Source organism: Phoxinus phoxinus, assembly GCF_949152265.1.
Source record: "Phoxinus phoxinus genome assembly, chromosome: 14".
NCBI lineage: Eukaryota > Metazoa > Chordata > Actinopteri > Cypriniformes > Leuciscidae > Phoxinus > Phoxinus phoxinus.
In genome coordinates this window covers 22,692,694-22,715,335 of record NC_136889.1, presented here as the reverse complement: position 1 = coordinate 22,715,335, position 22,642 = coordinate 22,692,694, and the positions used below count along the sequence as shown (strand labels likewise).

Here is a 22,642-nt window from a genome sequence, read left to right as displayed (position 1 = left end):
GCTTGGAAAGCGGACATCTGGGCACATTTAGATTCTACGGAGTTAATGGGAAACGTAACAAAACTTACGCGATGTTTTAAAACCTGCCACACTAAAATCAAGCACGTTGGCAATGCAACGACAAAAAGTTGGCTGTTATTATTGCACTATTTAATTTCAAATGGTTCAGAAGCAGAGAGATGGGAAACATTTCTCGTTCAAAGCACTGAAAGCAGTGATTTAGGTTTTCTTTTCCAGGTTTGAAAATGCCTTATCTGATACCCTGTACCATTCAATTTTATTTTGTTTAATGACATTTATGTCAAAGATACAGAAGAGTGATAATACACACATAGCAGCCTATAAAATCTGTTGTTCAATATATGACTGCTTGTATTGCCTCATGACTGATGAAAAATTTGCCTTGTGAGCAGAATAATTTTGATGCATCGCAATGCGTCGTAGAATCGAATTGTTACCTGGTGAATCGTAATCGAATCGAATTGTGAGGGCAGTGCCAATTTATTTATTTTAATAGCACTAAATCTTAATCTTATTAATCTTAGTACGATACTTACCTGAAGTGAGGTAACGGTATACCGATAAGATACTACCTCGATACACTTGATATTGTGTTGACTTGAGCGTAGAATACATTTTCAGCTGCACAGCATATACCTGACATTGCTCTTGAGTTGCTCTTGTAGGAATTAAGTTTTATCCACGGCCGGGAGATGCTGGCCATGACAACCAAGTGAGTCCCTTGGATAGGAAAAAAATATATTAACATTTAAATCGTGCAGATGAGTAAAACAATGTCACTTGAGTCTCTTGACTGTGATTTGTTTTGGTGACACATGCTATCAGTGGATTAAAGTAGTCACCAGGAAAACGTGTTACAACGATTGTACCATATCTGTTATTGTAGACTTTTTAAAAATAGTATAAGACATTTGTTAGAGAATTTCCAGCACTTGTAAATGTATAATATACTGTCTTTGTACTTTACTACAGCATATGCAGAAATATAGTGACCAACTGTTCTCTTAAGCTAAGCTTTTTTCCTTTATAGATATGGTGGTGGTCATATATTAACATGAAAAACTAAAAATAGCCGGACATCTCTGTAAATACCGAAGCTGATGAATTAAGAGAAGGCATAACGAGTTGAATTGGGTAGCCTACTGCTCCTTTAAGTGGAACGCACTCTCTGGTGAGTGGGCAGCCGGTATGAGACGAGAGCGCGAGCTTTGAATATAGCATGTAAGCCGGTTAACATTTGTGTTACTCTTATGCTGGTTTATTTATATTCGGTTATCGTGAAGTATATGCGAACTGCCCATGTGTGCGTGGGATCAACGATGCTGAAAAGACATGAACACTGCGCTGCCTGTGGGATATCAGTTACGTGAATCTAGCTTACACATGCTACAACCATCCAGCGAGCTATCCAGCCATACTGTAAAGCGTTACAGTATGTTGCGTTGAAGACTGCAATCTGTATCCGCAGTTAAGAAAACTGCCACGTCACCACAGTCACGAATGAACTCCACCGCTGGTGAAGGAAGCAGCGGAGTAACCAAATAAATTAATATACTTACCTGAATGAAGTTTGAATATTTGATCGTGAGTAAATGTTAACGTGGCTGCTGGAAGCGCAAACGTGAGAACCGACTTGAAAGCGTTGAAAGTGAATTTGAACTTGAACTGAAAACCATAGAAGATCGTCTCTCATGAGATGAGTTTCCTGCACGCGTGTCTCGCACTCGCGCGCCGTCAGAGTTGGTAAAACCGACGATATGATTGAGTGTTGGAATGATTGGAATTGAGACGCGGGTGAGTACTTGGCAGCGTCAGCATCTGCGAACTCAGACGAATGTAAGTACCGATCTTTTATACTGTGAGTGTTAGCACATGATTGGTTAGGAGAGAAGTAATACGTGGCACGCTGATTGAGTCTTCCTGGCAGAACCTACGCTGAAGCTGTCATTTCTAGTCAGAGTAGTTGTAGTTGTACATATTATGCTTATTTCCATGGCCTCAAAGCTGAACACGGATGCAGGATTTTGGACTCAAGGGCCAGTTGAGAGCCCATCAGCAGACAGCGTCTTCGGTTACATGGCAACAGGAAAGCTGGTGACCTAAATACAACACAGACCAGTCACATCAAGAAATGTAGGACGAAAATACAGCCACAAAAGTTGAGCATTTATGTATGGGGTTAAGCATGGGGTTATAAAGAGTCTGCTGTGAAAACGCAGCATGTCTCGATAAAATGTGAATGATATAAGTTAGGGCTGGGTATTGACGACACAAATTTCACGATTCGTGTCACAAGCTTGCGATTCGATTCCGATTCAATTCAAAATGGATTATTTTGGATATATATCAGGTACAGTACATGGCAAATTTTCTCAAGGAAAAATTTTTTCGGTGAGGTGTTCTGTATCTTTTTAACATATCTTCAGATGCTCATTCATGTTTATTTCAAGCTGTAATTGGTATTTAAGCGGAGGAGATGTTTAGTTCATGTGCGCTCTGTGCTGCCGCTTCTCTAATGAGACACTACAGCGAACTGTCACGCCACATTAAACAGTGGCAAAACGGTATTTTATTTTTGGAATTTCATAATAAAATGGACATAATTTGAAATCAGGACTTTGTTTCATATCAAAAGTAACAAAGCACAAATTAGTTTGCGATTTATTGGATGGGAGGCGAGTTACAGTACCATGTCCCGCTCATTCATCAACTAAAAACAGGATAGACTAATATATTCTTGAGATTTAAGAATTGATATCAGTTAGTAAAAATGAAAATCGATTAAAATCGAGAAGTGTTTTACCCGTCTCTAAAAATAATCTTAGTTTGTCTCAACACAAACCAAAACATTTCAATTTCCCTTTTAAAGGGAAGAGATGGAAAATAAGTCTCTGATGTCCCCGGAGTGTGTATGTGAAGTTTTAGCTCAAAATTTTAACTCCTGCCCTAACAAAAGCCCTAACTCCTACAGGCGAAGCTTGACCGCGCACATCATAGGCTAGCTAGGGTAATGGCATCCCTCACCCAATGTGACATTGTTTGCTTGGTGGAGGCTGCCTCCCGGTTGCGGCCCCCATAGCAAATTCAAATTTGCTCTGACTTATGGACATAGATCTGAAGAGCATGATCTGGACATAGTAAATAAAGTTTCTCCTGCTCCGGAGCAATGAACGGCGGAGTTCAGAAGGCTTTCAGAATGATCAGATGCACAGTCAAGAATGGAACTTTAGGAAAGTAGTCAGGGTGAGGATGCAAAATAGCTTTTACCAATCCTTCATTTCATTTTAACAAAGTAATCGCTATAAGAAAAAATATCTTTAGAGTCAGAAGCTGAACAGGCACTGACTCTAGTGGCTCAACAGGGACTACGCGGGATCTTCACTTTGACGGGAGGCCTAGCTCCAAGAATGAAGCGGGCGATCAGAGGGTTCTTACCCACTGATGGCCCGTCAATCATGGTGTGGAAAGCTGATATGGTGGCCACAAATACCCTAAAAGTGTAGCTGGACATGTGCCTGTTGATAACTTTTCTTGCAGAAACTCCAGCACTGAAACAATCTGCAGTGAACTAAGTCTACACCACCTTTCAAAGACACCCCATTTAAAGGCATAGAGTCTTCTTGTGAAGGGAGCCGTGGCACTCAGAATAGTCTGTACGACACCAGCTGGAAGCCCAGCATCTCTTAGTTGGTCCCCCTCATGGAGAAAACGTGAAGGTTCCAAAGCTCGGGCCGGGGATGAAATATTGTCCCCTGCTCCTGAGACAGAAGGTCCCTCCTGATCGGAATCGAGCAGCCAAGGAACGATATTATCTCAGAGAACCAAATTCTGGTCGGTCAACGAGGTTTGGTAAATTGGTCAGCTTCACCCCCAAAAGCGAACCTCAGGAATTTCCTGTGTTGTGGCAGAATTTCTATATTAAAAAATGCGCCCTTGAGATCGACTGTGACAATCCAATCTTTGTGTCGGATCTGAGACACAATCATCTTGATTGTTAGCATTTTGAACTTGTAAGTTCTGAGAGAACAGTTCAGACACCAGAGATCTGAATCAGATGCAAACACCAATCCCCCCTCCCCTCCCCCTACTACTAGATACTTGGTAGTAGTTTCCACGCTGCCAACTTCTCTGAAAGGGGCACCGATTTCTATACTTCATCTTGTTGGGGGTGATGTTAAATGTTCTGTGTTCTTGGAGATAGCAGGAAGCAACTGAACATTCAACCCGCTTATTGAAAGACTTTACATGCAGCGTAGGCTTTTTTTACTGGCGATGAGCTCCCAGGGGAGAGCTCTTCAACCCGAGGCATCATCATATAACCACGTACCATGTATCCGGTTTCCCCCATGAATGAGTTAATTTGTCATCCTAACAACATTCTAACCTGAAATGTTCTTCTTGGTAAACTAGACAACAGACAATAATATGCAGTCAACAAGCATGCTTTAGACCAACGTAGAAATAGTAACTACAATAGCTGTACTAAAACAGGATGCACTCTTCAGTTTTGATTCTAATTGGTCTAGTCACCATGAAAACTGTTTGTGACATACTGTAGATTGGATGCCATACAGCCCTGTGGGTGGGTTTCTGTGGGAGAAAGCAAGAAAATCTCATCCTACCTTCTCAGAAAGTCTCAAACGTCATCATTCTGACCAGCTACAACAGATGAAGCGCTACATTAGACTCATTTGATAAGTGTTTACTATGTTTGGGGTCTGAAAAACTGTCTCAGATCTTTTCCTTTCTAAAGATGCAAACTATCTTTTTTATTCTGTGAAATTCTGTGGATCTTTCCTATACTTTCCTATATTTTCTTTTATTTTTTATTACAATTTGATTTGATACAATAAGGAGAACACTGTTTTTCTGGCTGAAAAACAGACACAAGCTGGATAAATTGCAAGTTCTTAAGATGTCATCTATTTTTAGCCACAGAAGAGTTATTGTACGTTATAATAAGGACATATTTGGTTGTGTGTGTAAACTGCTCTGTGGAAAAATAATAAGAAGGAAGGGTTCACAGAAACCAGCACAGGGCAATGTAATATGATGAATTGGTATTTCTGCTGCTGATGTTTTGTTTGGAGAGTTTCTATAAAAACTTTGTAAAGATAAAACACCCAGCTAAAAAATTTTGGTTCCCAGAATCCCTTATAAATATTAACCCTGGTTTTACTACGAATACCCCCCCCCCCCCCCCCCCCCCCCACACACACACACACACACACACACACACACACACACACACACACACACACCCACCCCCATGGTTAATATTTTTACTATAATATAATCATGGTTCATTTTCTTAAAGGATATTGTAGGTACATTATTTTATGGTTGTAAAAAATAAAACATAAAAAGAATGTCCCTAGAACATGGAGTATATGGTATATGGAGTATATGGTATTATTGGTAATGGTATATGCCTATGTAAATCTATTATAAAGTGATATATTGAAAATACGATCTACGATATAAAGCTCTACAACCCATTAAAACATGCAGCACGAAACGGCATTCGCCGTCAGATGGCGCTGTGGTTCTGAAAAACAGTTGAAGGTGTGACAGTTCATACTATCTGAAAATCTGTAAATGCCACGGCTGGAGTGTGTGTGAGAGTGGTGGGCGGACTATTCCAGTCCGTGTGTCTCTGTGCGTGTGAGCAGTGATCTACTGTCATTCATGGGGATCATGTATGGAGATGGAGACAGGCTCGGACCTCCCCGGAGGGACTGCATGTGTTACCTGGGACCCCCGACCACCCTGATACCCATGTAAGAATTTTACAAAGCACCTATGCATGAATATAATGTGTTGTGTTGAGATGCAGAAAATTTACTCAGCATCAGTAGCTGGTTTTCTATTCAGAGACTGAGAAAAAATAAAGCCCAGTTATAGTCCGCCTCAGTGATGACAATGATAAAAAACTAACTACTGAGTTCATTACGCACAAGTCTATTAATGGCGATCCGCGTCTCATGCGCATCTGGGTATTCTATCTATTTATAATTAGGCTATAGGGCAGACGTTAAAGTTCATAGTTATTAATCTGTCTTAAAAGTTCATGCCGTTTTATTTAGTCTATCTAGACATCAAATATAGCGGATTCTATTCACTGGAGACTGTAAATGTAACGCCAAACGCGTTTGAAAGAAAAAAATGAAAGAAAAACACTTTCAAAGGACTCAGTATATTATAATTTATATGTAAGATAGCTTGTTAACGCGGGGTATCAGAAGGACGTACCAGCAGTGTCGTTAATTGTTCCATATGTGAAAGGAGCGTCAGTGTATTTGGTGCGTAAAGCGGAATCGCGCACGCCTCCCGGTGGCCATAGACCGCAGCATACGACTGTCATAAGCTGTCAAGGTCTGATATTTAGACTATTTATTTAGTAATGCAAATTCAGTTTGGTCTTATCTGTTTTACGAATGCAACTGCCAGCCTCATCTGAACGTGATCAGCTGCATGATTCAATGTAGCATATGTTGTAGTCATAGGCCTGTAGGCTATATATGTATTTATTCCTACTAAACATTTTATCTTAATTGTTTTAATTGTTCAACTACACGCAACATGTCGTTTGTATGATATACTATTTTTAACAATTCTGATAGAAAATCCATGCGCAGTATAGGCTCTAACGTTGCGTTGCTATAGTAAGGACCGCAACTTCCACGCGTAGACTAAATGACGTGCAAAAATTGCGCGTTCTGATTTTAGTTTGATTTAGATTTTGTTGATAGATTTACGTTATAACTGTTATTTTCCGTATTATTTTTAATATAGACAACTCTACTAAAAAAAAAAAAAAATTATTTATTACCCCCCAAACTTCCCTTTAACCCTTTGTTGGCTAATTCTCACTCGATCTTTGAGTTTTGAGCGTAACTGAAAAAGCGGCCTTCGACGCAGATTTAATTAGTTGAGACATAATAAATGCACATTTGTACATCTATACTTCCTCCAAATGAATCGTGGCCTACTGTACCAGTAGAGGTTACTCTGTACGGAGCAGCAGTCATGTCTGGTTATCATCTCTCATCTCTGCCGCTCTGCCTCCTCCGCTCGTAACGCCAGTGAAGGGTGAAGATTCACGCATCCACCCTCTTTACGCACCGGACAGGCTGCGCGCTCGGAAGCCGTTTTACGCGAAGTGTTTGAGAAGCACTCTATCATCTATTTAAAGAGGTGGACTATTCGAATCCCAATGTAATGAGAAGGTTTAATCTCTGTGCCACGCTCTCACTGGCACACCTCACCCTCGCTCGAAGCCAACGCGATTCCAACTTTGTGTTCTTGTCTCCAGCGGAATGCGTAGATCGCCCGAGGTGAGTCCCAGAAGGCTGTCCGACATCAGCCCCCAACTTCGCCAGCTCAAGTACCTGGTGGTGGATGAATCGATCAAAGAGGACCTGAAGTCATCTCGATCAGTTGAGGACATCAACAGCGCGTCCATCGAGGAGAGGATCTTGAGAATCACGGGCTATTATGGCTACCAGCCCTGGAATGCCGTTTATAAGAGTAAGCAACTTATTTTTACCCATTGATATTGTTGTGATGAACAGTTGTGAACCATCAAGGTGCTGAGGTGCTCTCAGAGGAGCATTTTTATTATTTTGAGGGTTATTTCCCGCCCAGAGCTGATTAGATGGAGTATCAGATGTCTCTTTTGGAGATAATTGTTGACATGCAACAAGAAAATAGAGCTACAAAATGAATGTCAATTATAGCATCAGATTATGTGGTATTGGGAGTATTTGAGAATGTTTGAGTTCAAATTGAGGTCTCTGACTTTAGTCTTAGGTGTTGATAATTGTTGAAATTTCTTCTGAAATGAGAGGCACATGTGAGATTTCTGGGGTCTTTTTCTCAAGAGAAACATCTAAGAAGCTGGAGACTTAAGCAGCATATTGATTTGCTCTCCGTTTGATCTCATTGCTCTCTTGGAGATAAGATTGAGAGATGGAGATTTCGAGGAGGAGACTTTTTCTTCCTTTTCTTTTGGACGGACAGCGCAAGATGCAATCAGGCTGTGAATTTTGACGCTTTGATTATGTGTTCCATAAGAATTTATGTATGATTGATTGATCGGCAGAAGGTGCAGTGAATGATTGCAAATATTGCATGGGGCATTTGAGTTATTTGATGATGCATAAATCCCTTTAAATTAACCATAACTTTGAAAGGCATGCGCACTATCTTGGCAAAGGCAAGGTTTGTGTTTTTTTGCTTCACGGATATATAGAGAAGAGCTTCTTGTCCCGATCATTTATCCCCTTTAGTGTGAATGTTCCCTCTAGATAAAGGAACTGTACAGTATATGCTTAGTTTGGAACCAACTAGAAACAGGCACAGTAATGCCTGGAGAGGCTGTTTTCTGTCTCTTTTAAAACATCACCTGAATGACCTTTCATTGGGACACACTAAGAAATGCTTTTGTTTGAAAACACATGATACTTTGACAAAATATATTTAACTTTTTTTCAGTAGAGCCATTTGTCAACACATTGGCCCCAAAAAAGTATTTGGACTCTTAAGCCACACCGTTGTATTTTATATATAGGCCTATATTTAAAAAATGCCATATAAAAATGATGGGGAAAATAGTATGATTACGGTAAGTCACTTTGTACTGTAAAATTGCATAATCAGTGTTTATCAAATAGCACTGCTGTTACTGTTGAATGTCAAGTTTACATGCATAATTCAGAGTTCTCATTTCCTTGTGTGATGCTCATTTGGTGTATTTACTGCAAAGGCAGCCATGAAATTGAAAGTAGTAGAAATGAACTGTGATTAGGGAAGGCTTTAGTACATTGGAGGCAATTTAGCTTAATAAAGAGGAGATGAGGGACCTGAATAAACTGAAACTCGGGGAAAAGTCCACACTCAAGTGGAGAGTGGAGTTGTATTGATAAAAAATACAGTAAAAATGTTTTAATGTATAATATTATGATATTTTAGAATAACTATAGGGATACATAATTATTACGCAATGCACAAATACTGTACATTACAATGTCTGCCAATTGTTTAAAAACAGCCAATAATAAGGGCCGATTTTATATCAGACTGCAATGTTTTTTGTGAGAAGCAGGCTCTGTTTGACCCTATGAATAACCTCGGTTCAAGTGGCAGTGTGGATACAGTTTATGATACAGAAAGATGTCAATAACAAGAACAGCTTGTGAACAATGTCACTTAACATTGTATTTACCTCAGGAAAGTTATCCGATGTTCACAGTTCATTAATGTTACGACCTCTTATAGGGTCAGAAGTAGTAACATTGAGGTTATGATAAAATTTGGAGTGATGGTGATGGAAAGAGACAAGTACAATGCAATGAAACGAAGTAATGTGAAACAAAAATGTGATTTATTGTACATAAGTGAAAATAAATATACAAAGAAGTGTGGATGATAGTAATAATAATGATGATGAACATAAGCAAAGAAAAATAAGCAAAAATGTACAGTTCAAAGCAATATCAGATAAATAAGTAATCCCAAGAGAAAAGTGACGCCAAAGAAAAGAACAAAACTCAGTCTAACTTAACCTCTAACCTAACTAATAAGAAAGAAAAGAAAAGAAAAGAAAAGAATTCAACTCTTCAGCATCAAAAGCCATAACTAACTCTAACTAACAAATACTAACCATACAGAGTGTAGCGTTCACTTTCTTACTTGGTGTATACAGTATATATACATCGAGTTACCTAGGTGTCGCTCTATGTAAGTCACGTGACATTTAATCTGAGAACAATGCCATCAAAAAGCAGAAAGAAAACTAAAGGGGAAAAGTAGCAAAACAATACCCAAACAAGATGGAAAACTAAAAGTTGTAGGGTTAAAGGGTTAGTTCACCCAAAATTGTTACAGTCTCTAGGACACATTTCTCAATATTTACTTAGGTCACTTTTTCAAAACTCTTCACACAGTGAGAGCAACAGAAGTATATGTGGGCTAAACTGTGGATCATTTATCATTTGGCATAAATTGCATTCAATGACTACATCTTTCAAATTACATTAATTATATTCTCACTTCGACACAATAACCGTCAAAACTCATGTGTACCTACAGGCCAATCTGATCATGCTTACAAACTGTTTTCAAAACTGTCAAACTTAAGTTTAAAACAATAACATAATACAAAACTCAATAAGACAGCAATGTGCCACATTTCTACAGTAATATTGTAATGAAATATATTTTGAATCTAAAAATTAAATGGTATAAAAACAATTGGACCAACCGCAGCTGATTCCTATTGTATCTGTATCGGCGGATGGTGTGTAGACAAAGGTTTGTACTTTGGAATTACTCAGTGCAAAACAAAAAGACATAAAATATATAAAATATTGAAGCATACTGCATCATGTCTGACTCATTCTAGTAACCTATATTGCAGTGAATTCTAAATAGTAGAGATGTAGAAGAAAGAACGCATTTACAGAGGAAAACATTGTATAATGCTCCTGTTGTTAGTGTTTTTAGGTCATTGTTTTTTGGGTGATAAAGTGTGTTTGTTGGCTGTCAACCTTTGCTGGTGTTATGGAAGAATGTGTTGATTTGAGACATGTATGAAGTGATTTGGCCGTTTTAGTGCGTTTTGAATGTGAAAGTAACTGCTGTGTCGAGCTGAAAGTTGGTTAGGAGAACTGTGTGAAGAGTTTTTGAAAAAGTGACCTAAGTCTGACCCCTCCATAAACCACTTTCAAGGCCCAGAAAGGTAGTAAAGACAATGTTAAAATAGTCCATGTGACTACAGTGGTTCAACCTTAAGTTTATGAAGTGACGAGAATACTTTTTATGCGCAAAAACAAAACAACTTTAAGACTGTCATAGAACAAACAACTAACGATAAGAACGATACACAAGAGCAACAGAGAAGTCAAGTTGACTTTTAAATGTTGGCGGGAAGCTTGATTGGCAGCGGGGGAGTATCTATGGAAGGTAACAGTTTTCTATTTTACGTAATATGTTTAAAAAAATTATGGTTACACTGCGATAGTCCACATTCATGTGATGGCAAAGACTAATGTTCAGCAGCCATTACTCCAGTTTTCATTACATGATTCTTCAGAAATCATTATAATATACTGATTGTGGTGCTTAAGAAACATTGGTGTGTGTGTGTGTGTGTGTGTGTGTGTGTGCGCGCGCGTGTGTGTGTGTGTGTGTGTGTGTGTCTGTCTGTCTCCTGTGTGTGTGTGAATGAAAGAGATTCACTGTGAGTAAGATTGAGAGACATTTTTCCCATAACCTTTGGGTTGTAACCATGCTATTTCTTGCACAGCACTTACCGAACTAAGAAGAAGCACAGTTGTCTAGCCTGAGTTGATTTGATGTTGCCATCCCTTACATTTCCCTTTGAAGCTTTCCATCCCTGTCAGCCTTAAGACTGTGATAAATGATTCTCGAACATACACAACAGAGAAGTATGCCTGTTCCCTCTCAGCACTGTAGAGTACACTGTATTGCAGTCCTAAATCAGTTTCTGTAAACACTTTCTGGTTAGCTTGTTTTAATATTGCCTGCAGTGTGTGTGTGTGTTCTCATCTGAATGAGCTGCTTTCTTTGCGTTGATTATTTTTAGGACTGAAGAATCAAACCATGTCAAGTCCTTTATTTTTAACGTGGGTTTTAACTTTTGAATGTTGGGGGGTATAAATAGATTCTTAGTTGATTATTTTATCATCATTATTTCTTATGCTGCCACCCTAGAAACAACATAGGAATATGTTAAGGATTATATTTGCATTGCAGAAGGTTTACTTTTGCAGTCTTTTCTTCATATTTTCTCCACAAAATTTTAAAATCAAGTTCATTCAATCAATTTATAGAACAACTGATTAGTTGGTGGTTGATAAAAGTATTGAACTTTCAGTAACCTAGCAACACCCTAGCATCCAGCCAGAATACCAGGTGCTCTAGAAGACATTAGCAGCGGATTTGCTGATACTTGCAAAGCTGTAAGGGAGCACATTGTGAGCCTTTATACTGTATAACTATGTTTCCATCCACCTATTTTTATGTGCATTCTGGAAAACTGCTGGATGGAAACGTAAGTTAAATTTGCAACTTTGGACGGAAGCTTCTATGTTGTGTGTCCGAACTTTCAGCAGTTTTGGTTAAGTATATGTTTTGTGATTTTATCTTCTGCTCCATGTTACAGATTGTGATTTGGGCTTTAATATTGGACTCTGGAGGTGACAGTATGTATTACCGTTTTTTTCTTAGGTGATATCCTTGACCGACATCTGTCACATTTGTTAGTCTCACCCTTCAATCAAACATGATTTTATGAACAGAGAATAAAATTGGACACCAGAAATAAGCTTTGAGGGGAAGGCTTGTCAGAGGACAGCAGATGCAGGCAAAAACAGTTCCTTAATGGTCTTTATGTAGACTAGAGGGGCACATGTGGCATCTGATAACAAATTGATAATACACTCTCAATTCCAAAAATTCAGTTCCTGTCAGGGATTGGTGAAAATAACAACAAACCAAGAAACTTCAAGCAGCTAATCACGGTTCGGTGAGTCATATTATATCAGTTTTGTTTACTTGTTGAAAGTCTGTGTTAGCTCTAAATGAGGCCTAACACTTTTCATTAGATTTCAAAGCAACACAAGGCAGCTGACAAAGATCCAAAGAGGGCAAGCAGTATGTGCCTGAACCGCCAGAACATCAGTAAACAGAAATAGAGAGTGTGTTTTAAAGCTGGTTCAGAAACAAGTGAAACCCATGAGAATCATTACTTTTGTACTTTACCGGAAAGGTGTTTTAACTCCAGCAGAGTTCATTCTGCACTTTGTAATATCCTCTTTCACTGTAGTAAGCCCTTGGGTCTGGGTCACACAACTTAGAAGAAGTGGTTGGCTTTGGTTGGCTTCTGTAGCACTTTCTACAAATACAGCACAAAATAGGGCCTGAAATTATCAATAACAACAACAAATATTGTGGTTGATGAAAGATGTGCTCTTATCCATGCTAGGCTGCATGGATGCGCTGGGAGTTCTCGCCCAGAACGGAACCATACCGCCAATCTAAACTGTATGCTAATTGTCAATCGTATTTGACGATAGTGCTCCTGACAGAACTGAACACAATGGAAAAATTAAATATAGTGCATAACTGTCACAGAACGCCACCCTTCGAGGAGGCAGACGGAGACCTAGAGCACAGCCAGGACGATAGCCCACTACAGAGTTGACAGAGAGAGGAGCCATGGTGGTGACTTGGTTGACAACACTTGGGGGATGATTGATGGTGATGTAGCCAATGGAAGTGGAGCCCTGGACACAGACGGAGATCAAATAGGACAGAGAGACACTGATGGTTCTGGGCTGCGTTTCCCGATAACGTTGTCTCTTAGCGCTCCACGAAGACTCTTAAGGTATAACTTAACTAAAGGTATACCATTTCAGAGCCCGGTGGAGCCGAAGGGGTGGAGAGACGGAGCACAGCGGATGGCTCGTAAGTCCATGGCGCATGCAGGGTGGCGTCTGACCAAGTGGAGTCTGAGCCGTAAAGACGATGGTGTCTTATGGAGCCGAGGGAGGTAGAAGCCAAGGTGGAGCCGACAGGTCAACGGACCTGGGTTGAGGGAAGTGGAGGGATCCACTTGCTTGGTCGATGCTGGAGACCAGGAGACCTCAGGCTTATCCACACAACAGAATAGTTTCTGAGGAGAAGTCTAGGGGCTGAAGGGAACCAGTGGAAGCAGGGCTGATTGACTGGCTGAATCAGGATGAGGAGGTGGGATGGGGAGACTGGGTGGGGTCAGTGACGACAACACAGACTCTGAACAGGGTGACAAAAAAGGATTTATGCTGGGTGGGACCAGTGGCGATGAAGATGTAACAAATTTATTCTTTAGGCTAAACCCCTTGAGATGCATCATCTCGTCTTCAAGATGCAGAAGATTTTGAGCGGGACTTGGTCAGCGGCGACAATGCTAGGCAGGGTGGGAAGCACTACCTCTGTTTCCCAGTCAATCAACCTCTCCTCAGTGTCCAGCTCCACTAATACTCCCACAGGCACAGATGTTGCCGGCTCACACACCAGATTAGACTCACTTTGGGGGTCAGGCTCCCTGGCTATGTCTGGCTCATTCTTCATCTCTGGCTCGTGCACCACGGCAGTCAATAGCTCTCCGTCTGCGGTGGGCTCTGGCTTTCCCAGGAAGTTGCGATTTTGGAAACTGACTCAAAAAAAGATTTGTTCATTTTGATGAGCGAGATCGAACAAGATAGTCAGTAAAATGATCCGAACTTCCCATCACTACTAAAAGTAATGCAGGTAATCCATAGAAGAGTATAAACAAAACAGTGTGGATTTAAACACATTCAACACCAGACAAAGAATACAATCAAACAGAGGGCATTTAAACACCGGATAATTAATTAAATACAAACAGGTGGGATCTAATTAATGAGTAACCATGGAGACAAACTAGTGGCGGGAAACTAAGAAGAAAGGAAATGGAACAAAGTATACAATGCAGACACAACAGGAACTGAAAACAAAAAAAATTAAACCTAAACAGTGCGTAACTGTGACAGTTTGGAACTGAATGTTAAACCAAGATATTGCAGTTATTAAGAACCACAGTTTCTTCTCCGATTACAGCAACTTCCATTTGTATTATAGATATGTTGCGGCAATTTCCCAGGAAGTCTGGAAATTTTGCACATTTTGAAAACTCACAACTTAGGAAGCATACAGTAGCTAGTGATAGTAAAGATAAAATATGGATAGTTTATGTGTTTAAAACTAGCTAGCATATTTATTATTAGTAAATCTAACATATCTAATAATTCTCCCATGAAAAAAAACATAACATTTGTCCCTGTAATGCTTTAAAAGTGGTAAAATGTGAGCCATGTTAATGTATTAGCACACTCACACCTTTTTAATTAACATATTTAATTCACAGTATAAATTAAAAAATCATTACATTAAGAGATAAATAAAAAATGGGAAGCAAGGAAGGTGTTGCTGTTGCGTGCTCCAGTCTGGATTATAAATGATTTGCATGAAAGCCCAGCAGAAACCAAATAGACCTGTCATGCACCAGCCTGCAATTACAAGCAAATTGCATCTACAGGTAAAAGGGCAGTCTAAAGGTCTTCTTACAACTATAATATGCAAATCACATGGATAAAAGTGTTGCTCTGCTTCACCGTTTGTAAAAGTATTGCTGGGTAGGACAGTTTCAAAGTGATTCAAATGTTCTACCCGTGTTCTGCAGTGTCAGGGGTCTGTAAGAAGGTGAACACTTTCATTAACCTCAATAGAGTCACAGAGGAAGAGGAGGTCTGTTTTTCTCTCCAATGGTGGGTTACATAAGAAGAGCTTAATGAATTATTTGTGACATGCATCTGCCGCTTTGCATCATCCTATGCTGCTTACAGGAGCCTTTGAACTTTTTATTGAAATTCTAATTGCTGCCTAATGAAACTCTCTTTCATGTCTTTATAGGAGATATTTTGAGACTTACCTGTATATTAAATATATGTATTACACGACTCTGTGGAATACTTGATCCTTTAACACATTCTTTCTAAGAGTGTAGGAAACATTTTTCTGCATGTAAGTTTTACGTTTGGTGAGCTAATAAAGTATTAAAACTCAGTCGAATCAATATTTTGTGTAGGCTAGTTATTTAATTATGCCATCCAGTATCGTTAACTCGCTCTCTCTTGTTTCATACAAACGCAGCTGCTTCATTTGTTTCTGTGATCTATATGTACATATACAAGGAATTAAAAATTCCGTCATAATTTACTCACCATCATGTAATTACAAACCATCTATAGCACTTTCTTTTTTCTTCTGAAAACAAAAGAAGATATTTTGAAGAATGCTTCAACTGTTCTTGTGCATGAAATAACAGTTAGTGATGTCCGATGTTATTTTGAGACATTTAAAAAAAAAAAAAAGACATACAGGTTTCTAACTACACGAGGGTGAGTAAATGATCACATAATTACAATTTTTTTAGGTGAACTTCCTTTATGGCCATATTCATATTCCAAACAATTCTTCACTATTCTCCTGTGCTCAACAGTTCTGTTTCTTGATTGATTCCCTTTATACAGACCCACAACAAAAGCCTGTCAGCTCTTTTCCACTTTTTCCACCATATTAAGCAGACTTTATTTATTTACTGTGCTAAATCCAGTTATCGTGCTGCAAATAACACAGTTTTTGATTGTTGTCATCGCTTCTCGGTTTGATGGAGTGGCAATAGCCTGAATTGTGGTGCTAATGTAATCGCAGTCTTACTCTTTTGCTGTGGTTCTCTTGAGCACGGCAGCATCACTCCAGGCGACGCCAGGGGAAACCGTCCTTGCAATTAGTGTTCTGTGAGTCACTTTAAATAAAAAGCATTCACGCAGTAATAACCAACTAACAAGCTGATGAAAGACTAAATGCAAAACTCCATTAAATGTGTGATTAGCATTAATGTAAACAAATAGAAAGGCTAACAGAAGCTACAGTAGATCGGCTTACAAGTACACTATTTAGTGCTTATATACCCAGTGTCACTGAAATAAGAGGCCGTAATGTCTTATGAGTTCATAACTTAAAATCAGTCTTTGTGTAGGAGGATCACCAGAGAGATGTATGACTAATAACATGAATCATTCTGAAGTATGTTTTACATGAGTTCATAACCCAAAATCTGTTTATTCTGGAAACTCTTGTGATTTAGAAATTATGTTAATCATTTCAGTACAATTTTGTTCTTGGTTTGCAACTGACCTGAATGATCAATTATAAACCCATTTATTTCAACACATCTTAATGTTCTACTCCTTGTGAATTGCATAATAAGACTGGCTTATATCTCTCGGCTCATATGATGTAAAATGGTTCATGGCTAAAAATGAAACGGCAGAAAATTGCCTCAGATAAGATTAACTTGTACGGTCATGAATTATGTACTGAGGTCTGGAGGGGATAGACTGGGAAGAGATTATCGCACGACTTCATGTCTGTTAGAATCTTGGGGCATGATCTGCCTGACTTTTTATTTTTTCATGTAAGAAATAGACTTAAAAAACATTGCAGCTGAAATGTAATCTTAATGTAATAAAACATAAAGGCAGAAAGCAGAAAAACGGCTTTGAGAAATACAACAAGGAATAAATTGACAAGTGTTGTGCTGTTATATTCAAGCATACAAGCCAGTTTTAGATGTTCATGTAATATTTATCATTTCAGTTTTTTTTTTAGCTATTTTAAAGCAAAGCTTGTTCAGTGGAAGTGATGGGCTGCTCAGATGCTTGTGAAAATGTGAGAGACTGCAGATAAATTAGCTGCATTGAGTTCTAAATAAAGAATTTAAAGACACAATTTACATGTTAAAGTGTTTAAAATGTGGCTATTAGAAAAAAAAAGAAACTAAAGAAACTCTTTTTAGGTTAATGTCACTTTATATGCACTGTTGTCATATTATATCTTGTATCTCTTATGACCATTTTAAGCAGCTAATTTATCTGCAGTCTCTCACATTTTCACAAGCATCTGAGCACCTGTATAACTTTCTTTCTTCTGGGCAACAGATATTTGATTTTAGAACAACATGAGGGTGAGTAAATGAGGTTTTTTTTTTGTCATTTGAAAATATGAATATAAATATAAATCATATATAAATATGAAAATATTATTGGTAACAACAGAGCAGAGCATGACCACAAACCACTGTAAAATATTTTGTCCTGTTACCTTTGGTTCACTTATAATTGTTTTTACACCAAAATCAACCATCATTTTGTTTTTCATGATTATTTTCCACTCTTTCCCTGACCCATTAAATTAAACTGGCTGACTAGTGCATAAGCTGTGACATAAAAAGCAGAAGCCAGGGAAAAAAAACATTAGTCAATTTCATGCTTTAAAGAGCCCTTCAAAAGGTCTGGCACTGGTAAAACAACTATTGTAATATAATGAAATATTTGCAATACTTGAAAAAAGTACGCTATCGATCAAAAGTTTGTAATAATTAAGATTTTGAGACTGCACGGCAAAAGATTTATTTCAATTGGCTTCATTTTATGTATATACATTTATATAAATATATATATATATAAAATATATATAATAATTTATTTTTGAAGAAGAAGAAGAAGAAGAAGAAGAAGAAGAAGAAGAATTGTGAGCAATCAGAGCATTATGCATTGTGTGAATTTTAATTTCATGCTGACTTTAAAAAAAGTACTTGTACTGTTTTTACAACAACCTTTTTTTTTTCTCTGTTGGTGATTGTCTCTCTCGATGTGACCAAAGGATTTGATTTGTCTTTCTCTGGCTCTCTGGACTCGTGCTTGTAGAATGGAGTGTTTGTCCATTGATTTTCCCCTTTAAAAGTTTCAGCTCTGCTCTAAACAAGGTCAGACTGATCCCCAATGTAACAGCCTCAGTCTCTCTCTCTCACACACAATTTACTCCTCACATCGCTCTCTCACACTGTCTATCAATCACTTTATCTCTCTCAACAGCAGCGCAGTGTTAAAAAGGAGAGGAGGTCTTAGTGTTCCTTGCTGCTGCTGCTGTGAAAATCCAATTGTTTGGTATATGTCAGCCAACATTAATTCTAAGCAGAGGTCTGTATCTGAGAAAAGCCTAAAAAAACTAACAAGAGCTGAAAAGATGCAGAAAGTGATGGAAAACCCCTTGTTTAACTCTTCTCATCTCTCAGATAGATTTGTGTGGTGTCATTAGGAAATGGGGTTATGCACTTACATATATGGATCTTTTCCCAACAAAGGCTTTGGATCAAATAAAGGTCACAGTCATCAGCGGTATGGATTTGAAGCTTGGGCGGTGTCAGTGATTGTTCTAATACAATCTTTAACGCTTGATTCACTTGAGTTGTCAGATTAGAGCATTTATTATTGTAGTGAGTCTTTGTGTGTTTATTAAATTGAAATTGTGCATTTGGTGGATTTATATTTATTGCTACTTTTGTTTCCGTTGCAAAAAATTGTTTTTTATTTAACAATATGTTAGTAAAATGTATGTTTTGTCAAACCGGTACCAGTTGGTACTACAACAAAAAAAATTGACGGTACCAGCATTTCTGCAGTTCCAGTTGTACCAAGAATATTCGGGACTCACTGATAGACGCTGCTTTCAAACGCTCTCGTTCATGTTTGTTTGAGCACTCTCTGGGCTGTGTTGTTTGTGTCAGAAGAATGAGACTTATTTTTAGTACTCACTGAGCTTGTGCTCAAACTTTAATGTCCGAACCAAAATCATCACATCAAGAACCCCGTTCTTCTACCACTGTATCTAACAGTCCCTTTTCACCCGCTAGCCCCCTCTGCAGGTCTCATTCAGTATCACACTGTTTATTCATTGCATATCAACACATCCCCCTTTCTTTGAAACTTAGAACAAAAAAACATACCTTAACATATGTAAATAACACCTGAATTGTACAAGATTCACATTTTCTCTTATATATATATATATATAACTATAACTTATATATATAAAAAACAAAAACAAGATGAAAACATCACATGTCCAGTATTTATTCACAGATCGAGTCTGACTGGTCTTCTGACTTGACGCTCAGATCTCCTTAAGACAGGTGACTCTGTGTGACCATCACTTGTGTCCACATGCACACATCCATCTGATTTCAGCTCTGGCACTGACTCTGCATGTGACACTAAAGCACTATCATCTTTATCTTCTGTTTCTCTGAAAGTCTCTTTGGTTCTGAGAAGGTTACGACGGTTCCTTCTGAGCACGTGACCCTCCTCAGTCCTTACTTCATAGGATCTCGGTCCGACCTCCTGGAGAACAGTAGCTTTTCGACTCCATGCATCCTGGTCTTGAATACGCACTACATCATCTTTGGCAAGTGGTCTGAGTGTTTTGGTTGACTTGTCATAACGCTGTTTTTGTTTCCATTTTGTATTCTCAAACTTTGTCTGTATCTCAGCCTTCTCCTTGATGTCTTTATAGGCAGGTAGGGTTGTGCGCAACCTGCGATTCATCAACAGTTCTGCTGGGGATAAACCACATTCAAGCGGGGCCGTTCTGTAGCTTAGCAAAGCTAAATAAGGATCCGACTTGCTGTCTGTGGCTTTTTTGAGTAGCTGTTTGATGATATGCACACCCTTTTCAGCTTTGCCATTTGCTTGTGCATGATGTGGACTTGAAGTGACATGGTGAAATCCATATTGCCTTGCAAACTGTTGCCATTCCTTGCTGTTATAACAAGGACCATTGTCACTCACTACAGTCTCTGGTATCCCATGCCGGGCAAATATGGACTTGACATGAGTAATGACACTGTTGGATGTTGCACTTGTGAGCAGAGCAATTTCAGGAAAATTTGAATAGTAGTCTATCACTAGCAGATAGTCCTTACCATTACAGTGAAACAAATCTGTTCCAACTTTCTCCCAAGGAGCAGTGGGGAGATCTTGAACCATCATAGGCTCCCTTGTCTGTTTGCTCTGGTACTTGTTACAGGTTTCGCATTTTCCTATCATGTTCTCAATTTCTTTGTTGATCCCCGGCCAATACACGGCGTTCCTGGCTCTCCTTTTACATTTCTCAATGCCAAGATGCCCCTCGTGTAGCCTACGAAGTATCTCTGGCCTCAGGCTGTGTGGAATGACAATTCTACAGTCTCTCAATAACAGTCCATTTGCCACACTTAGCTCTGATCTTATATGATAGTACTTCGGACAGGACCCCTTGGGCCAGCCACTGTGAATGTTTTCCATCACTGTATGTAGCTCTTTGTCTTTGATTGTTTCGTCACTAATCTCTTTTGCTTTATTGTGAGATACAGGTAGAGACTCAACGATCATGTTGACATGATTTTCAATGTCATCATTTTCAGTGGAGCAAGCAGCAGTACTCAATTCTGGCGCTCGTGATAGCGCATCTGCCAGCACTAAGTGCTTGCCTGGTGTGTAAACAAGCTCAAAATCATATCGTTGAAGTTTCATGATGAGTCGCTGAATCCTCGGTGACATCTCATTGAGATTCTTTTTTATGATTGCCACAAGGGGGCGATGATCTGTCTCAACTGTGAAAGTAGGAAGCCCATAGACATAGCAATGAAAGATCTGTAATCCATAAGCTAGTCCAAGACATTCTTTCTCAATTTGAGCATATCTTGTTTCAGTCTTCGTCATGGATCTAGAAGCGTAAGCAACTGGCTTCCAACTATCTCCTTCTGCCTGCAACAAGACAGCTCCCAGTCCGTCCTTCGACGCATCAGTTGAAATCTTCTGTCTCTTGTTGGGATCGTAATACGCCAGCACGGGTGCATTTGACAGTGCTATCTTTAGAGCATTCCATTCTCTCTCATTTCTCGATGTCCACTTGAACTCATTGGAGTCATGGAGAAGTTTGAAAAACAAAAAAAAACAAAAAGGGACAATACATATTAATGAACATTTTCACAAATGTAAATATGTCAGATTATAGCCTTAGGCTAATTTCCATCTGCAGACCCCCTGGCAGGTTGGTGTTACACACAAATGAATACATACATACAAATACACTATATACAAACTATGTACAGAGAGACAACGACAAGAACAGTGATCACATCATGTTAAAACAAACAATAACAACAAGAGTGGACAACAAAAGACATATAGAAAAAAGAAAATCATCGACTGTATTGCACAAACCACAATTTTGCACATGCCCTGACTGACCTAATATTGCACTGACCCATATTACACCATTCTATATTGCACTGACCCGCATTGCACAACCCATGTTATACTGACTCTTATAGCACAACCCGTATTACACTGATAATTGTATCCCCCTTGTAATGCATTTACTCTGTTTTACGTTTGATATATAATAATTAACTAAACATGATTACATGTTTGTGTGTCCCTCAGCCACACTTTTAAATTACTCCTAAAGGTAGGAAGACTTGTGCTTTCCCTCATTAACAGTGGAATACTATTCCAGAAACTCACTCCCTGATATGACAGGACGTTCTGTGAAAAGGCGGTCCGCCTAAATGCCAAGTCACAATCACCTCTCATAGTGGATCTAGTCACTCGAGACCCGGCAGCACTGCTAGACTTTTGTTTAATAAAATCACTCAATGGTGGAGGCGCCAGACCATGTATAACCTTGTAGATTAGACAGGCTGATTTAAATAATTTGAAATTAGCAAAATTTAAAAGCTTATATTTATCTAAAATTTGACAATGGTGATATGACGAAGGTTTCTTATCTAATATTTTCAATGCTCTTTTGTAGCATACTTCAATTGGCCCAATAGCAGCATGACTCGTATAGGACCAACTTGTGATACAGTACTCAATATGAGCCAGTATCATAGAGTGCAGGAATGTAATCGCTGCCGTATCCGTTAATGATGTACGAATATGTCTAAAGTTCCGTATATTAACATTTACAATTTTCACTACTTTTTTAACGTGTTTTTTAAAAGATAATTTCGAGTCTATTAGCACTCCCAAATACTTAAATTCCTCAACATTAATCAATTCTTGTCCCCCCAAGCAAACTTTCACTGCGGCCACGGTTGTTTTAGGTTTACTAAAAAACATTGATACGGTCTTTTTTACATTAAGGC

General features: G+C 38.8%; 1 protein-coding gene across 2 annotated transcripts in view; it reads left to right on the top strand.

The window, feature by feature from the left end:
• Positions 1-5,647: 5,647 nt before the first annotated feature.
• Positions 5,648-22,642, top strand: part of slc35f3b (solute carrier family 35 member F3b) — an 82,338-nt gene continuing 65,343 nt past the window's right edge. The window contains exons 1-2 of one of the 2 annotated variants that reach the window (XM_079636419.1): positions 5,648-5,801; positions 7,337-7,551. In XM_079636419.1, coding sequence (XP_079492545.1) covers positions 5,710-5,801; positions 7,337-7,551 — 307 coding nt within the window. In that variant the 5' untranslated portion in view covers positions 5,648-5,709. Of the gene's footprint in view, positions 5,802-7,311; positions 7,552-22,642 lie in introns of those variants that run through there. The other variant, XM_079636420.1, reaches the window with a different exon arrangement.